The 15,594-nt window shown below is 38.9% G+C and overlaps 1 protein-coding gene across 1 annotated transcript in view; it reads left to right on the forward strand.

Annotated features, from left to right (window-relative positions):
- IPO11 (importin 11) overlaps window positions 1-15,594 on the forward strand; it is a 247,488-nt gene that overhangs the window by 128,594 nt on the left and 103,300 nt on the right. The window contains exons 23-24 of the mRNA XM_026649109.2: window positions 8,424-8,503; window positions 10,845-10,925. Coding sequence (XP_026504894.1) covers window positions 8,424-8,503; window positions 10,845-10,925 — 161 coding nt within the window. The remainder of the gene's footprint in view (window positions 1-8,423; window positions 8,504-10,844; window positions 10,926-15,594) is intronic.

Raw genomic sequence — 15,594 nt, forward strand, 5'->3', positions numbered from 1 at the left:
CTTTTGTTTTTTACATTGTAAACATATGTAATCAAAAATAAATATAAAGTACACTGTACACTTTGTATTCTGTTATAATTAAAATCAATATATTTGAAAATGTAGAAAACATCCAAAAATATTTAAATAAATGGTATTCTATTATTGTTTAACAGTGTAATTAATCACGATTAATGTTTTTAATCGCTTGACAGCCCTAGATTATTATTAGTCCTCACAAAGATTAGAGGGGTGCCCAATCAAAGTGGCTTTATGTCTAGCAGAAGTAATACCAAGTTGCCTAGATCTGTCCAGGTTGACCAGGTCTGGTGTCAAGACTCCATCACCACTGATTGCTGGAGAACTGCTTACCAAACTGGCAGTTTTCTAGGGCAAAATGCAGGGGTTTGTGAAAGTGTTTTATGGATTTGTTGCTTAAATGGTATGGTTAGATTTAATAGTTCCCTCAATGTGTTGTCTTGTGGGAGCACAACACCGCTACATTGATGTCAGAGTTGGTACCTGTGACAAAGGGCTGGACAATTTCCTGTTTTTAATTAATCTTGGTTTTTTTATTGATTATTACGGTATGAGTAATTTAGGGCAGACATCCATAAAGAGTAGAAAACCAGTGTAACCTGTAATTAGAGGTGCTACAAGGTAAAGAGTATATGGAACCTTCACCTACTTTCTCTCTTGGTCAAGAGGCAGTGGGCAAATGTGTCCTCTTCCAGTGAGCTTTGTTGCAATCAGGCTGCAAAAAATGAACACAAGGGGAGAAGTCTTAAGGACCGAGATGGGGATGAAATTTGGGGGAGTGTTGGTCATAGTACATCTGTACAACACTGGGTTGTAAATTATCTGGATCTCCCATAGTCAGAGTCGGGCTTGGCCAGTACTTGGATGAGAGACCTCTAGGAATTTGTGTTAGTTATTCATTAGGCAGTACTCTTCTCTTTGGGTTATTATTGACCAATTGCCTCAGCATGTATGTTGTTTCATAGGATCACAGAAATATACGGCTGGAAGGGACCTTGAGAAGTCATCAAGTCCAGCCCCCTTCACTGTGCAGGATGAAGTAAACCTAGACCATCCCTGACAAAGTGTTTGTCCAAACTTTTATCAGGTCCTCCTTCAGTCTTTTCTCAAGACTAAACGTGCCCCTTTTTTTAACCTTTCCTCATAAGTCAGGTTTTCTAAACCTTTTATAATTTTTGTTGCTCTCCTCTGGACACTCTCCAGTTTGTCCACATCTTTCCAAAAATGTGGTGCCCAGAACTGGACACAGTACCGCAGCTGAGGCCTCACCAGTGCTGAGTAGACTGGGGCAATTATCTCTTTGTGTTTTACATACAAAACGTTGGTTAATACACCCTAGAATGATATTAGACTTTTTCTCAGCTGCATCACTTTGTTGATGCATAAGAATGGCCCTATTGGGTCAGACCAAAGGTCCATCTAGAGCAGTATCATGTCTTCTGACAGTGGCCGGTGCCAGGTGCCCCAGTGGGAATGAACAGAACAGGTAATCATCAAGTGATCCATCCCCTGTCACTCATTCCCAGCTTCTGGCAAACAGAGGCTAGGGACACCATTCCTGCCCATCCTGGCTAATAGCCATTGATGGACCTATCCTCCATGAATTTATCTAGTTCTTTTTTGAACCCTGTTATGGTCTTGGCCTTCACAGTATCCTTTGACAAGGAGTTCCACAGGTTGACTGTGCGTTGTGTGAAGAAATACTTCCTTTTATTTGGTTTAAGCCTGCTGCCTATTAATTTCATTTGGTGACCCCTAGTCCTTGTGTTATGAGAAGTAGTAAACAACACATCCTTATCTACTTTCTCTACACCAGTCATGATTTTATAGACCTCAATCATATCTCCCTTTAGCCGTCTCTTTTCCAAACTGAAAAGTCCCAGTCTTATTAATCTCTCTTCATACGGAAGCTGTTCCATACCTCTAATAATTTCTGTTGCCCTTTTCTGAACTTTTCCCAATTCCAATATATCTTTTTTGAGATGGGACGACCACATCTGCACACAGTATTCAAGATGTGGGCGTACCATGGATTTATATAGAGGCAATATTCAATTTTTGATCCACTGTGACCCTCAGATCTTTCTTTGCAGTACTACCACCAAGCCAGTTATTTCCCATTTTATAGTTGTGCATTTGATTTTTCCTTCCTAAGAGAAGTACTTTGCATGTGTCTATATTGAATTTCATCTTGTTGAATTCAGACCAATTCTCCAATTTGTCATGGTCATTTTGAACTCTAATCCTGTCCTTCAAGATGCTTGCAACCCTTCCCAGCTTGATGTCATCTGCAGATTTTATAAGCGTATTCTCCACTCCATTATCCAAATCATTAATGAAAATATTAAATAGTACTGGACCCAGGACTGTGGGCCCCAACAGATACACCCGCCCAGTTTGACAGCAAACTGTTGATAACTATTCTTTGAGTATAGTTTCTCAACTAGTTGTGGAGCTACCTTATCGTAATTTCATCTAGACCTAATTTCCCTAGTTTGCTTTTGAGATTTTCACGTGAGACTTGTCAAAGCCTTACTAAACTCAAGATATATCGCATCTACTGTTTCCTCTCCATCCACTAGTCCAGCAAACCCGTCAAAGAAGGAAATTAGGTTGGTTTGGTATGATTTGTTCTTGACAAATGCATGCTGGCTATCATCCCAGTGCTTACAAATTGATTGTTTACTAATTCGTTCCAGTATCTTTCCAGGGGTCGAAGTTAGGCTGACCATAATTCCCCGGATCCTCTTTGTTCCCCCCAGGATAATTGTTAACAGTTCTAAGATTGCTTCAGCTAGTTCCTTAAGTACAGTAGGATGAATTTCATCAGGACCTGCTGCCTTGAATATATCTAACTTATCTAAATATTCTTTAAACTGTTCTTCCCCTACTTTGGCTTGCATTCCTTTCCCCTACTTGTTAATATTAATATTTGGTCCCCATTAACCTTTTTAGTGAAGACTGAAGCAAAACAGGCATTAAACACCTCAGCGTTCTTAATGTTGTCAGTTATTAGCCTCCTTCCCCGCTAAGTAGAGCACCTACACTTTCCTTAGTATTTCTCTTGCTCCTAATGTGTTTAAAGAACCTCTTCTTATTGTCTTTTATATCTCTTTTTAGGTGTAACTCCGTTTGTGCCTCAGGCCTGGTATACACTAGCAATTTACGTTGCTCAGCGGTTTGGAAAATCCACATGCTTACACTGACCTAATTCCTGATTTAGACAGCACTATGTCAACGGGAGGGCTTTTCCCATTGACATAGCCACTGCCTCTCAGAGCGGTGAATTACCTGCGCCAATGGGAGAAGTTTTCCCATTGGTGTAGGTAGCATCTTCACTGAAATGCTGCTGCAGCCTTTTAAGTATAGACAAGTTCTCAGCCTTTCTGATTTTGTTCCTACATACTTGTGCTATTCTTGTGTACTCCTCTTTAGCAATGTGTCCATTTTTTCACTTTTTGTAGGATTCCTTTCTGATTTTCAGGTCATTTTTTTGTGTGTGCTTCGGGACATCATGGCTCTCAGATGAAATTTAAAACTCAGTCCATTACACAATAAATACTTAGACCAAGATTTTCAGAAACAAGTGCATAAAGTTAGGCTCCTAAGCCCTTATTTAGATGCCTTAAAAGGTCACTTGAGTTTCCAAAGTGCTGAGCAGTAGCTCCCATTGGATTTAGGAGTTTAACTTTAGTCACCCTTTGTTTAAAAATCGTGACCTGTAAGATGTGTAAACATGTTAGTATGTTTTCCTTCAGTAAAGATGTAAAGGAATTAGGCGTAAAGACGTAAAGGATGGCGTAAATAGAATTAAAGATACTTTGTCCAAAATATGCATCTGGTTATCAAGAAGTGTGTTGGTAGATATCAGTAGATTTACTGCAGAGTTCTGTGCTTGCTTTGATTAATGACTGCGTAGGAAAATGTTGCCTATAAATTGCATTGCAGTGCTATTAAGTTTTGTACTTAACAATGTTCAATGTACAAGCACTTGCCCTTCTTTCCTCTGATTCCTAACCCACCAGCAATCCTTCAAGCACCTGTACCTCCAAACCCATTTGTTGTTTCCTCTTGTAATTTTTCCCAAGAAGTGCTGATTGCTCTTCCAGCTACCAAACATTCCTGCTAGTGGACTTGACCTCCATTCCTAGCTGCAATTTTACAGCCCAGAGAAATAACCATTTTTAGTTGCCTAGCTTCTCCCATGTTGCATAGGGACTTTTGTAAGTGGCTTATATATAGGTCTACTCTACTGAGTAATACCAACACATGATTAAAAGCAATCAGCTAGTTTCATGATTTCCTTTACATTGTGATTCATACAGTCATATTTTTGCATTATTTGAATGTCTTTTAAGAGTGATTATTACCTTTTTAACATTTAACGATTCCCTAAAGAGAAAAAAGAAAACTAAGTAGAAGTATGTTCTATTCAGTGTGTATTTAATTTGATTTTTAAATCATATGGATCTAAAATGTCATTTTAAAACTTAATTAGAATTCAATCTGAATACACTACACTGATCTGCTCTAAACATAAGTCTGATCTGGCTTCCTCTCACATCTCATCTCCATGTCAAGATGTTATCATTTCAGGCATGGTGAGTGAAAGGAGAGATCTAAATAATCTAGATTTGGATTTTAAAGCATTCAGCATTGCCCTTAAATCTTGAAGATGTAGCAAAAGAACAGGTCTGTTAACACCTTTGGTGTGAAGAATAGGCTTCCCTTATATGCATCTCAAATTGTTTCAAAGAGATGATATTGTCTCTGATGCACAATTCAGCATACTCAGCACTAAAATCTGAGTGTTTGGGGTGATCAGGTTACATAAATCAGCACAGGCAGATCTGGTCTTCATTTCAACACCCTTGGAGCCACCTGTGGCTAGTCATTCAAGTGTAGCCATTGTAGACACTTGCAGGAACAAAGCTCAGTAGGCACCTGGATCAAGAGAGCCTTTTGAGTAAGATTGCTGTTTAGTTGCATCATATTTTTGATTTGTTGAAAGATGTGTAAATACCAGTGACTTAAAATACAAAACCCTCCTTCATCAAAATTGGAAAGAGTCCAGCGGAGGGCACCAAAAATGATTAGGGGGCTGGAGCACATGACTTATGAGGAGAGGCTGAGGGAACTGGGATTGTTTAGTCTGCAGAAGAGAAGAATGAGGAGGGATTTGATAGCTGCTTTCAACTACCTGAAAGGGGGTTCAAAGAGGATGGATCTAGACTGTTCTCAGTAGTACCAGATGACAGAACAAGGAGTAACGGTCTCAAGTTGCAGTGGGGGAGGTTTAGGTTGGATATTAGGAAAAACTTTTTCACTAGGAGGGTGGTGAAGCACTGGAATGGGTTACCTAGGGAAGTGGTGGAATCTCCTTCCTTAGAAATTTTTAAGGTCAGGCTTGACGAAACCCTGGCTGGGATGATTTAGTTGGGGATTGGTCCTGCTTTGAGCAGGGGGTTTGACTAGATGACCTCCTGAGGTCCCTTCCAACCCTGATATTCTATGATTCTAACTCATCCTTCTCCGCTTCCCCCTCCCCCACCTGGTCAAAGAGAGTACATTTTGCTCAAGGATATTTCTAATGGTTTCACACCTCCACACATTAAGGAGAAGCTATGGTTTGGGGGACGATAAACTGAACCCAGAACCCTGAGGTTCAGTGCCGATCTTTTGTCAATTGCCAGTGTACAACTGCTACCTTACCTGCCTGGCCTACGTGGCCAAAGGGCAGTTTGAGTTGTAGGCTTATACTTTACAAACGTGTGTATGAAGTGGGAGTCACAATGGTAAGGGCTGCTGTCTCAGGAGTGGATTCTTAGAGAGATGGTTGGCTGCTAATATCTGGAGTAGACCCAGAAAAAGGTTGAGGACCTTTTGTTTGCTTGAGGACATCTATGGAAATCAGGAGGAGGCTGGATTACACAGGCAAAAGCCCCTAAGTAAAAATTATATCATTTGGTGACTCAATAAAATAGCAGACTGAAATGTGTGCACTTTATTTTAAAGCTGCAATTATTCCTGATCCAAAGCTTAGTTAAAATCAATATGAATCACTTCTAGGTTAGATTATGTAATCTAAAGATCATAAAAGACCAAGAATTGGGAGAAAATGAAGGCCAGGTGATAACTCTGAACTGTAAAAGATAAGTGTCTGTTATACATGACTTAATTAAAGATGTTGCATAATAGAGCTGCTGTTTTAGTGAAGCTTTTTATTGAAACTTTTCATCACATTTTTACCTTTTGTTTTCGTTTTTCCTCTTTGTTCATTTTTTCTTCAAATTGTGTCTCATACAAATCTATTGGCTATCAGTACCTGAAGCCTCTATAATATCTCTAGAATGTCTCCATCACTGAAATATGCAAGGCAGTTACCTGAAGCTCAGTACATTTACTCAGTATTCTCTCTTGACTTGACAGCTAGCTCTGAAGACCAGTTTGGAAGAGCAGTCCTGCAATCTTTGTTTCACTAGTTCTACTCAGATCTGCTTTGTATAAGGTGTTTATCATTGCTTCTTAATCTATAGATACTTTTTGAAGGAGAGAGGGAGATTACTTACCAGTAACTGTAGTTCAAGAAGACTGCATGTATAGATCCCACCCCCTTCATTCATTTTTTTGGTGATTCTTAAATGGATTCCTGAATAAGTTGAAGGAACGGAGTGGCTATTGAAACTGTTGTTTCTCACTTTTGTGCTGCTACGATGCGTGTGTTACTCCTGGGAGAATTCTGCGCCAAAAAATTAAAAATTCTGCACACAATATTTGAAAATTTTATTTGTCAAAATAACACAATATAATCATGCCAGTTTCAATTATTTTGTAATTTATTTCAAAATATCTGTCAGCAAGTTATGTCTAACAATACAGACCAAAAAAAAAATTCTGGTAATTTTTTTTTTTTTTTTTTACAAATAGATTCCTTATTAGGCATATTAATACAGAACTCTGAGTAATTCATTAAACTTACAATAGAGAACTGTATTTCCTGCACCTGTCAGAAACAGTGCAAAGGCTTGGAGGAGCCAGGGTTAACGTGGGAGCTGAGGGAGAGGGAAGGAGCCTGGGACTGAACCTGGAGGGTGTTGGGTGTGGGTGGTAGGTTTTTTGGGGGAGGTACGGGGGAATTCCTAAGTAGTTGGGAAGCCTGCCCTGATGCAGACCCTGGCTGACTCCAACCCTCTTCCATTTAGTCAGGCACATCTGCCCCTGTCCCCACAGCCCCCAACCCCATGGGTCTCTGCAACCCCCTTTCCTGTCCTCAGGCTCAACACTGTCACCCCACCAGCTCCTGAGCCCATGCCCCAGTCTGTCCCCTCCACTAGCTATTCTGAACCACAGTCTGTGACACCCCAGCAGCCCTATGTGCCCCACTCTGTCCTAACCTGGCTCTGCGGGCAGAGTGCTGTGATGAACTTCTACTCCTGGGGGAATTCTGCAGCACTGGGCATAGCTTTTTTCCCCATAGAAAATACATTCTGCCCCAGAAGTGCCGCAGTTCCCCCTTTTGCCCACCAGGGGCTGTTCTGACATCACAGTGGCCTCTTGTGGGCAAAAGGCGCAACTGCAGCACTTTTTAGGCAAAATATCAGAGGGGTAGCCGTGTTAGTCTGAATCTGTAAAAAGCAACAGAGGGTCCTGTGGCACCTTTAAGACTAACAGAAGTATTGGGAGCATAAGCTTTCATAGGTAAGAACCTCACTTCTTCAGATGCAAGATGTAGGCAAAATGTATTTCATGTGGGAAAATACAAAATTATGCGGGGCAGAGGAATTCTGCACGTCCGCAGATGCGCACAGTTCCCCCAGGAGTAGTGTGTGTATGTGGCCTCAATGAACACTAAGTAGTGAAGTGCCACACGGATTCCAGTTGTGCATATCCACAAAGGCAATCATTTTACTGGTAAATAAACTTAATTATTTTCCTTTGTGAAAAATATTACACTAAACGGGTAATAATTGATCACACATTTCTACTCACCCATCTGCCTTTTCCCGTCAGTTGATGTATTATAATGCTTGTAGTAATATTTCACTCAAAAATAGAATGGGATATTAGAGACCAGACTTAATTCCCCTCAATTAATGGGTATATACCATTTGTTGTCAAGATGGCTTTTCCCAAAGTTTTGGTTGTAGAAAGTATCAGCAGTGTATTGGGAGTATGAATCCAGGCGTATAGATCTGTAATTACTGACTTATTTGGGAAAAATGCCCCACCAGGTAAGTAATTCTGTGATATAACAAAACAATAAGAGGAAAATAAAGCAAACATAAATATCACACAAAAGTAAATATGACTAATTGTTTAAAAAGTGAATTGTTTTAGTTAAATCTTTGTAAAAATAGTTTGTTGGCAAAGACAATGAATCATCTGACACTTACTTATTTTTGCAGAGCTAAGTTCAGAAAACCTCAGAACCTGCTTTAAGATCATCAATGCTTATATTTTTTTATCATCACCTGAATTTCTACAGGTATGTGGGGAAATGAAGTTACTATTTTGTGAAGCTTTGTGTTCACCATTTAATTTTGATTGTTAGTAGTGTATTGTGCCAAAAGACACTTTTCTCCTTTTTCCTATATCAAAATATTATTTTGCTGTAATAACTGATTCATTGCACATTGTGGGCTTTCAGTAAAATAATGTAGTTGAAGATTCTGGTTTCTAGATGTATACAGCATCATATTAACCATATTTAGAATTTTAAAATATCCATTGAAACATTCTCATTAGGGAACAATAGTTTGAAATTTTAATAAAAATAATAATAATGTTTATATTATACTAGTGCCCACAGGCACCAAGTGAGTTCTGAAACACATTGTGCTAGGTGCTGTATACCTACATAGGAAGTGATAATCCCTTCTCCAAACGAGTGTACAACTTAATTAGGCAAGACAGAATAAGGAAGGAAGTTGGTAGTATTCTCATTTTATAGATGGGGAACTGAGACACAGAGATTAAGGGTCAGATTTTTGAAGGTATTGAAATCAGTGGGTGCTAAGTGCCTAAATACTTTTAAAAATCTGGGCCTAAATGACTTGGAATTCTGTGGCTGAGGTGGGAATCGAACCCAGATAATCTGATTTTAAGCGCAGTGACTTAACCATAAAACGATCCTAGTCAATCTCTTTCTCTGTTGTGCCTCCCTTCCTGTTCCATTTTGGTTGTAACTCAAAGGTTGAATGCCCCTTTTGTTGCATGTCTCTTACACTCCTATTTAAAACATCTAGATCATTGATCCTCGTAGACTTGGCTTCTCACAGTTACATGCCATCTGCTGGCTTATGATGTTATCCTGGATATTTGCTTGAAAACACAATCTTTGTTTCTCGGTTTATCAGTTCCTGATACTTACTACTGTCATTATCACATGGATTTTAAATCACCCCTCACTATAGTATCTGGAGGTCAGATTCTGTCACTCTTATGCACAGTAAGTAGTACCTTATTCACCGAGTAGTTCCATTGATTTGGCCTACTGTCTGAGCAACGTACTGCCTACTCTGTGAGCAAAGGTGACAGAACCAGGCCCTTGGTGGCATTTTTTCTCTTTTTTACAGAAATCATTACAGACTTTAAGGCAGAAGGAACCATTATGATCTATGACAAGCATTTTTGAAAAATTTAAGTCCCACTTTCAAAAGTGATGTAGATATGTAGGAGCTTTTAGATGTGAGAGAACCATGAGGCTTATGCTACACCAGCCAATAAGCCAAAGAGCCCCCTTCATTCCCTCCTCAAACTCATGAGGAAGATGAGTGCTGCTGAGAAGGGGAGGAAAAACAGAGGAGGGCAATGCTTATATGGGGCCAAGGATTTTCTTTCCCCTGCTGTCCTAGACAAAGCATCTCCACCTCTGAAGATTCAAGGGCAAGACGTTTGGAGTTTTCTAACTTCAGTTTCCAGCCACTGGTTTTTGTGTGTGTCTGTTTGCCAGATTAAAGAGTCATCTGGTACCAGATGTCTTCTCCTTGTATAGGTACTTGTAATTGAGTCACCTTTCAACTTTTTCTTTAATAAACTAAAATAGTTTGAGCTTGTTCAGTCTCATGGTAAAGAATATTTTCCAGATCACAAATCATTCTTGTGGTGCTGTTCAGAGGCCCCTCCAATTTTCAACTTACTTTTTAAAGTGTGGACTCCAGAAATAAGCACAACATTCCAGTAGTGATCTCACCAATACCAAACACAGAGGCAAAATTACCTCCCTAATCTTCAGTATTCCTGTTTATACAGATCAAGAAATATCCACAAGTAATGTATAGCCTTTCTTCACAGCCTAACTGTGATTAAATCATAATGCTGTTTGGAGAAGTTAATTGTAATATTATAGAAGTTTTGATAGTTTTTTGGATTACATATAAATAGCAACGGATTAGTTTAGAAACAACAAAGACCCTGCTCTCATGGAAATATTGCTAGCAATAAAAAAATAAGAAATGCACATAAGGAGAGAGTGAGATACAAAAAATGTGATGCGAATTGATGAAATAATCACAATTCTCAGCAATTTTTAAAAAAATGTCTAAGATGCTAGCTGGTCATTTTGGATTTTTTGTGGATGTACAGTAGATTATAACTTTTTAATAACTACCATTTTCCTACAAATATAAAGTTTAAATGTCACGCAATTTAAATGTACGTCTTGCTGTAGCTTATGACAGAATTAGTTCTTTGAGTTTCACTAGGAATTGCAGTTGTAAATAAAATTGATTACAGAATTCATAATATGTCAAGGTTTAAGGGTTAGTTTTTGCTCTTCATATAATGCAAATAACAAACGTTTCATTTTGGTTTTCATTTAATTTCAGATGTATTCAGGTGACCTATGCCGATCGTTTTGTGAGCTCTTAAAGGATATAACTACTGAAGGTCAAGTTCAAGTGCTGAAGGTAGCGTATATTGTCATTTTTGGTCTTCCACTTAAAGTGAGTAAAAAAATCAGTAACTTATTACAAAGAGCAGGCCTTTGTAACGTGTTTAGGTATAGCATTTAGCTCTTACAATCACCTTAATGCACAAGGGGCCTGATAGAAGAAAACCTCTCATTCTTTCAAGTAGTAATTACTAGTGAAAGCACAGGGTGGTTTTTGTTGTTTTTGACATTTTAACATGCTCACTTGATGAAATAATATTAGTAAATTTAGTTATGAAGTCTTTTGTAATATAGAAACTGAACAGGAAAGATTTGGGATTTTTAGAAGAATCTTGCGTCTGATGAAGTGCGCATTCACCCACGAAAGCTTATGCTCCAATACTTCTGTTAGTCTTAAAGGTGCCACAGGATCCTCTGTTGCTTTTTAGAAGAAACAGTAAGTGAATTTCTGAAACCTGTGATGTGTAACAGAAAAATATGAAGAAGAGTTCTGTGTAGCTTGAAAGCCTGTCTTTCACCAAAAGTAGTTGGACCAATAAAATATTTTTACCTCAACTACCCTGTCTCTCTAACAGAAAATTATCAGTCATATAGTGGTAAAGGTATAATGATTAAATATCCTTCTTAGGATTTGACTGATTTTCTGTATGCTATTATTTATGGTGAGTCTGATGCTACTTGTTGGTTAAAGTATTGATTAGAGGATAGAAGTCCTAGAGAGGGAAAGTAAAACAGAGCAGCAGAAAACCCAAGTGTAGTTGTAAAGATCAAGATTTAAATTAATAATTTTCTATTGTGAAGTGTCTTCAGAAGATCCCCACTGTAATAAGCATACCAAGCTGTATGATCACTGGACCATTTAAAGCAGTTTAGCCATTAATAAGCATGTACTCTTTAATTCAAATATGACTATACAAGGCTTCACTTCTGTAATGGGACTTATTTTTATTCTTCTACTCCTTTTTTTGTTGATAGATAGAAGCAATCTTGAAATAATGCTATTAAGCCACTGACCCATAAAAGCAAGAATGTCATGATGCAACATAGAACTTGCAAAGAAAGTTTGGGTCAATTAACGCAGCTCAGGGTGAAAGGTAGCTCTAAGCTACCTTTTTATCTTCCGCAATCCTTGTCCCCTGCTTAGGCCTATCTTGGAGCAGCCTAAAGGCACCAGCTCTAGTGCTCTGGTCATGCTCCTCACATCCCTTTCCCCAGATGTTTCATGCACATCTGCCCTTTGCACTGATAGAGCTGGATTAAAATGGTCATGAGATTTTTTTCCCAGTCACTTAACTCTTCAGGCAGCTTGGAGTATGGAACTAAGGGTATGTCTTCACTACCCGCCATATCGGCGGGTAGCAATCGATTTATCCAGGATCGATATATCGCATCTCGTTAAGACGCGATATATCGATCCCCGAACGCGCTCACCGTCGACTCCGGAACTCCACCAGAGCGAGCAGCGGTAGCGCAGTCGACGGGGGAGCCGCGGCCGTCGATCCCGCGCCGTCTGGACCCCAGATAATTCGATCCAAGATTCGCGTAGCTGAAGTTGCATATCTTGGATCGATTTCTCCCTCCCCTCCCCCCAGTGTAGACCAGCCCTTAGTGAGGACTTGGCCCAGTGAGTGTAATGTGACCTTAAAATAATTGTATTGATTTGTTCCATAGCCTAGCAGCAGTACTTTTAAACCGTAGAGACAAATTTGTGAGTGGCCAACCATTGTATTGTAAAGCTGTTGTACTCAGGAAATCTCAGGGACCTAGTTTCACTTGCCTTTACTTGCATTTGGGTATGATGAGAGAGAACTCATGGAAGCTAGATAGTAGTGCTATTTATACTTAAAAAAAAAAAAAAAAAGGTCTACATTAACAATTCACCACACTGGAACATTCCACATTCAAAGAAAGACCTTGGGGTCAGCGCTATTGTATTTAATTTATGGCTAGCAGTGAAATCTTGGAATTTGCAGGAAGCTAATCACAATTGTATTTGATTATAATGGCAGGTGAGATAGGAAAGGGATATTGTCTGAGGTGGACATAGGTTTAAATAGGTAAGTATTTAGTAGATCGTGGCCTAGAGTATAATATAGAGGATACACATCACTGTTAACTAAAAAAGAAAATGCAAAAAAATAATTCTCAACTCCAAATACATTTTAGAAAATTGCTGCTATTTCATTTTTAAACTTGGTTCTGAATTTAGTTATAGTTTTAGAATATTTTACTTTTCATTATTTGGATAAAAGTGCAACATTAAGAAATTGTATTTAATTCTAAAATTGCTTAAAATATTTCTTAATCTAGATTATTTCATAATAAATAATGAATGTTTTTCGTTGACATATTAAAAGGTAATTAACTATGTCTAACACTCCAGAAATCTTAAGGTTCTTCCCATACATCTAATTCTTTGGTCATGTGGGTGGTGAAAACTATTTTATCTTGTGGATGCTTCCTTTCTGTAAATGTAATGTTAAATGTGGTATATTTTAGTTGCACTCTTTAGTATACTGTAAACCTGCAAAAATGTCACCCAGTTCAATTATTTTAACTACAAGTACAACCAAGTGAGAAATATCAGAAAAATTTGGGCGTGGGGCAGGGGGAGGCATGAATGTATGTTTGTAAATTCTGTATTACCTTAGCACCGAGGAGTTCTAGACATAGTTCATAGGCACTGTATAAAAACAGAGAAAAAAGATTATCTCTTCCTCAAGGAGTTTACAATCCTAAATATAAAACAAGAGACAACAGATGGATACAGACAGTTGGAGGAGTATAAGAAAACAATGAGACAATACTGGTCATCATAATTGGCAGTTGTCACACCACACCAACATCTTAACCACTGTCAAGTGTTTTGTAGGCACTGTGGCAAAGCAGAGATTTGAGGAGGGATTGGAAGGTGAATAATGAGATGACTTTGCAAATGTTTACAGACAGTGCTTCCCACGTGTGTGGGGCAGCATGGGAGAAAGCACACCCTTGTTTTAAAATTTAATAAATAGGCAAAGAAGGCTGTCATCATAGGCTAATTTAAAGTAAGCTTAGAGATGATAGGTAAGCTGGAAATTGACTGTAAAGGGCCTTGAAAGTGAATACACTCATCTTATGTTTGATGTACTAGAGAAGAGGGAGACGGTGGAGGGATGCAATGAGGGACGTGACATGGTCAAAGTGACACGGTAGGAGAATGATCTTTGCAGCAGCATTCTAAATGGAGATGAGTGGGGCAAGATTGGATTTGTCAAACCCAGAGAGAAGGGTGTTCCATTAGTCAAGGCACGAGATGAGAGTTTGAACAAGATTTTTAGCTAGATGGATGGTTAAGAAAGGCCATATCTTAGAGATGTTATGGAGAAAGATTTGGCAAGATTTATACATAGCCCAGATGTGAGGACCTAGAGAAATGTTGGAGTTGAAGAAGATGCCCAGGTTATGGGCCTGATGGTGATGTTGTCCACACTGATCAAGAAGGGAGGTAGCAGGGAGGGCTTGAGGAGGATGATTAGGAACTCCATTTTTGCCATGTTGATCTTGAGCTGATAGCTAGACATCCACAAGGAGATGTTAGAGAGAGAAGCTGAGATTTTAGTTTGGACAGAAGAAAATAGGTCTGGAGTAGCGATAGATCTGTGAGTCATCACTATAGAAATGGTAGTTGAATTGAGATTTCCCAGAGATAAGATGTAAAGGGAGAGGAGAAGAGGACTAAGGACAGTGCCCGGTGGCATCCTGACAGAAAGTTGAAGGACAGATGAGGAGGATCCTCTGAACAACACACTGAAGAAGTGATGAGAAAGGTAGAAGGAGTACCAAGATAGGATGGAGTTATGGAAGTGAAGGGAGCACAAGATTTCGAGAAGAGGAGCATTGTTGATGGTGTCAAAGGTGACTGGCACGTCAAGGAGGATGAGGATGGAGTACTGCTTCTGAGCTTTAGCTAGCAGAGCTCATAAAAGACTTGGAAAGAGCAGTTTCAGTGGCATGCAAGAGTCTAGGATAGAATTAGAGGAGAGGGACTCCAGACAGTGATTGTAGATGGCGCATTCAGTGAGCACTGTTTACGCGGAAGGATGGTCTTGTGATTTAGGCACTGGACTGAGAGTTGGGTGGTCTGGGTTAACTTCCTGGTGCTGCCACAGATTTCCTATTTAGCTTTGGGCAACTGATTTAATTTCTCAATGCCACAGTTTCCCATCTTTACAAAAGTGGATAATACTCCCTTTCTCCCACCCCCTTTGTCTTGTTTATTTAGATTGTAAACTCTTCTAGATAAGGATTATCTCCTACTTTGCATTTGTACAGTGCTTTGCACAATCTTGGTTAGGATATCTAGTTGCTACTGTAATATAAGTAGCTGTTTTTGTAAATTGCATTGTTGAGTTCATTCATGTTACTTTTTTTTTTTTTAATAAAGCTTTTGGGAACTCCAAAGATATTGTGAAAAACAGATCTTGATAAATTCATTTCTGAGATCTAAAAATACAAGTATTGACACTTTAAATATGCCTTTTGAGGAAACTCGGAAGAAAATAGAGATTCATACTGTGCAATTCAGATGTTACAATAATTATGGTTTATTACTGTCACTGTTTGAAAAAATTATGTCTTTTCTAGGAGCTTTAACTGTGTCTCTTAAGTCTTAGTTTGGCTTGCATTCAGTTTTATTAATACAA

This window comes from Terrapene carolina, unplaced genomic scaffold, assembly GCF_002925995.2.
Source record: "Terrapene carolina triunguis isolate 2854851 unplaced genomic scaffold, T_m_triunguis-2.0 Scaffold69, whole genome shotgun sequence".
In the NCBI taxonomy this organism is placed as follows: Eukaryota; Metazoa; Chordata; order Testudines; family Emydidae; genus Terrapene; species Terrapene triunguis.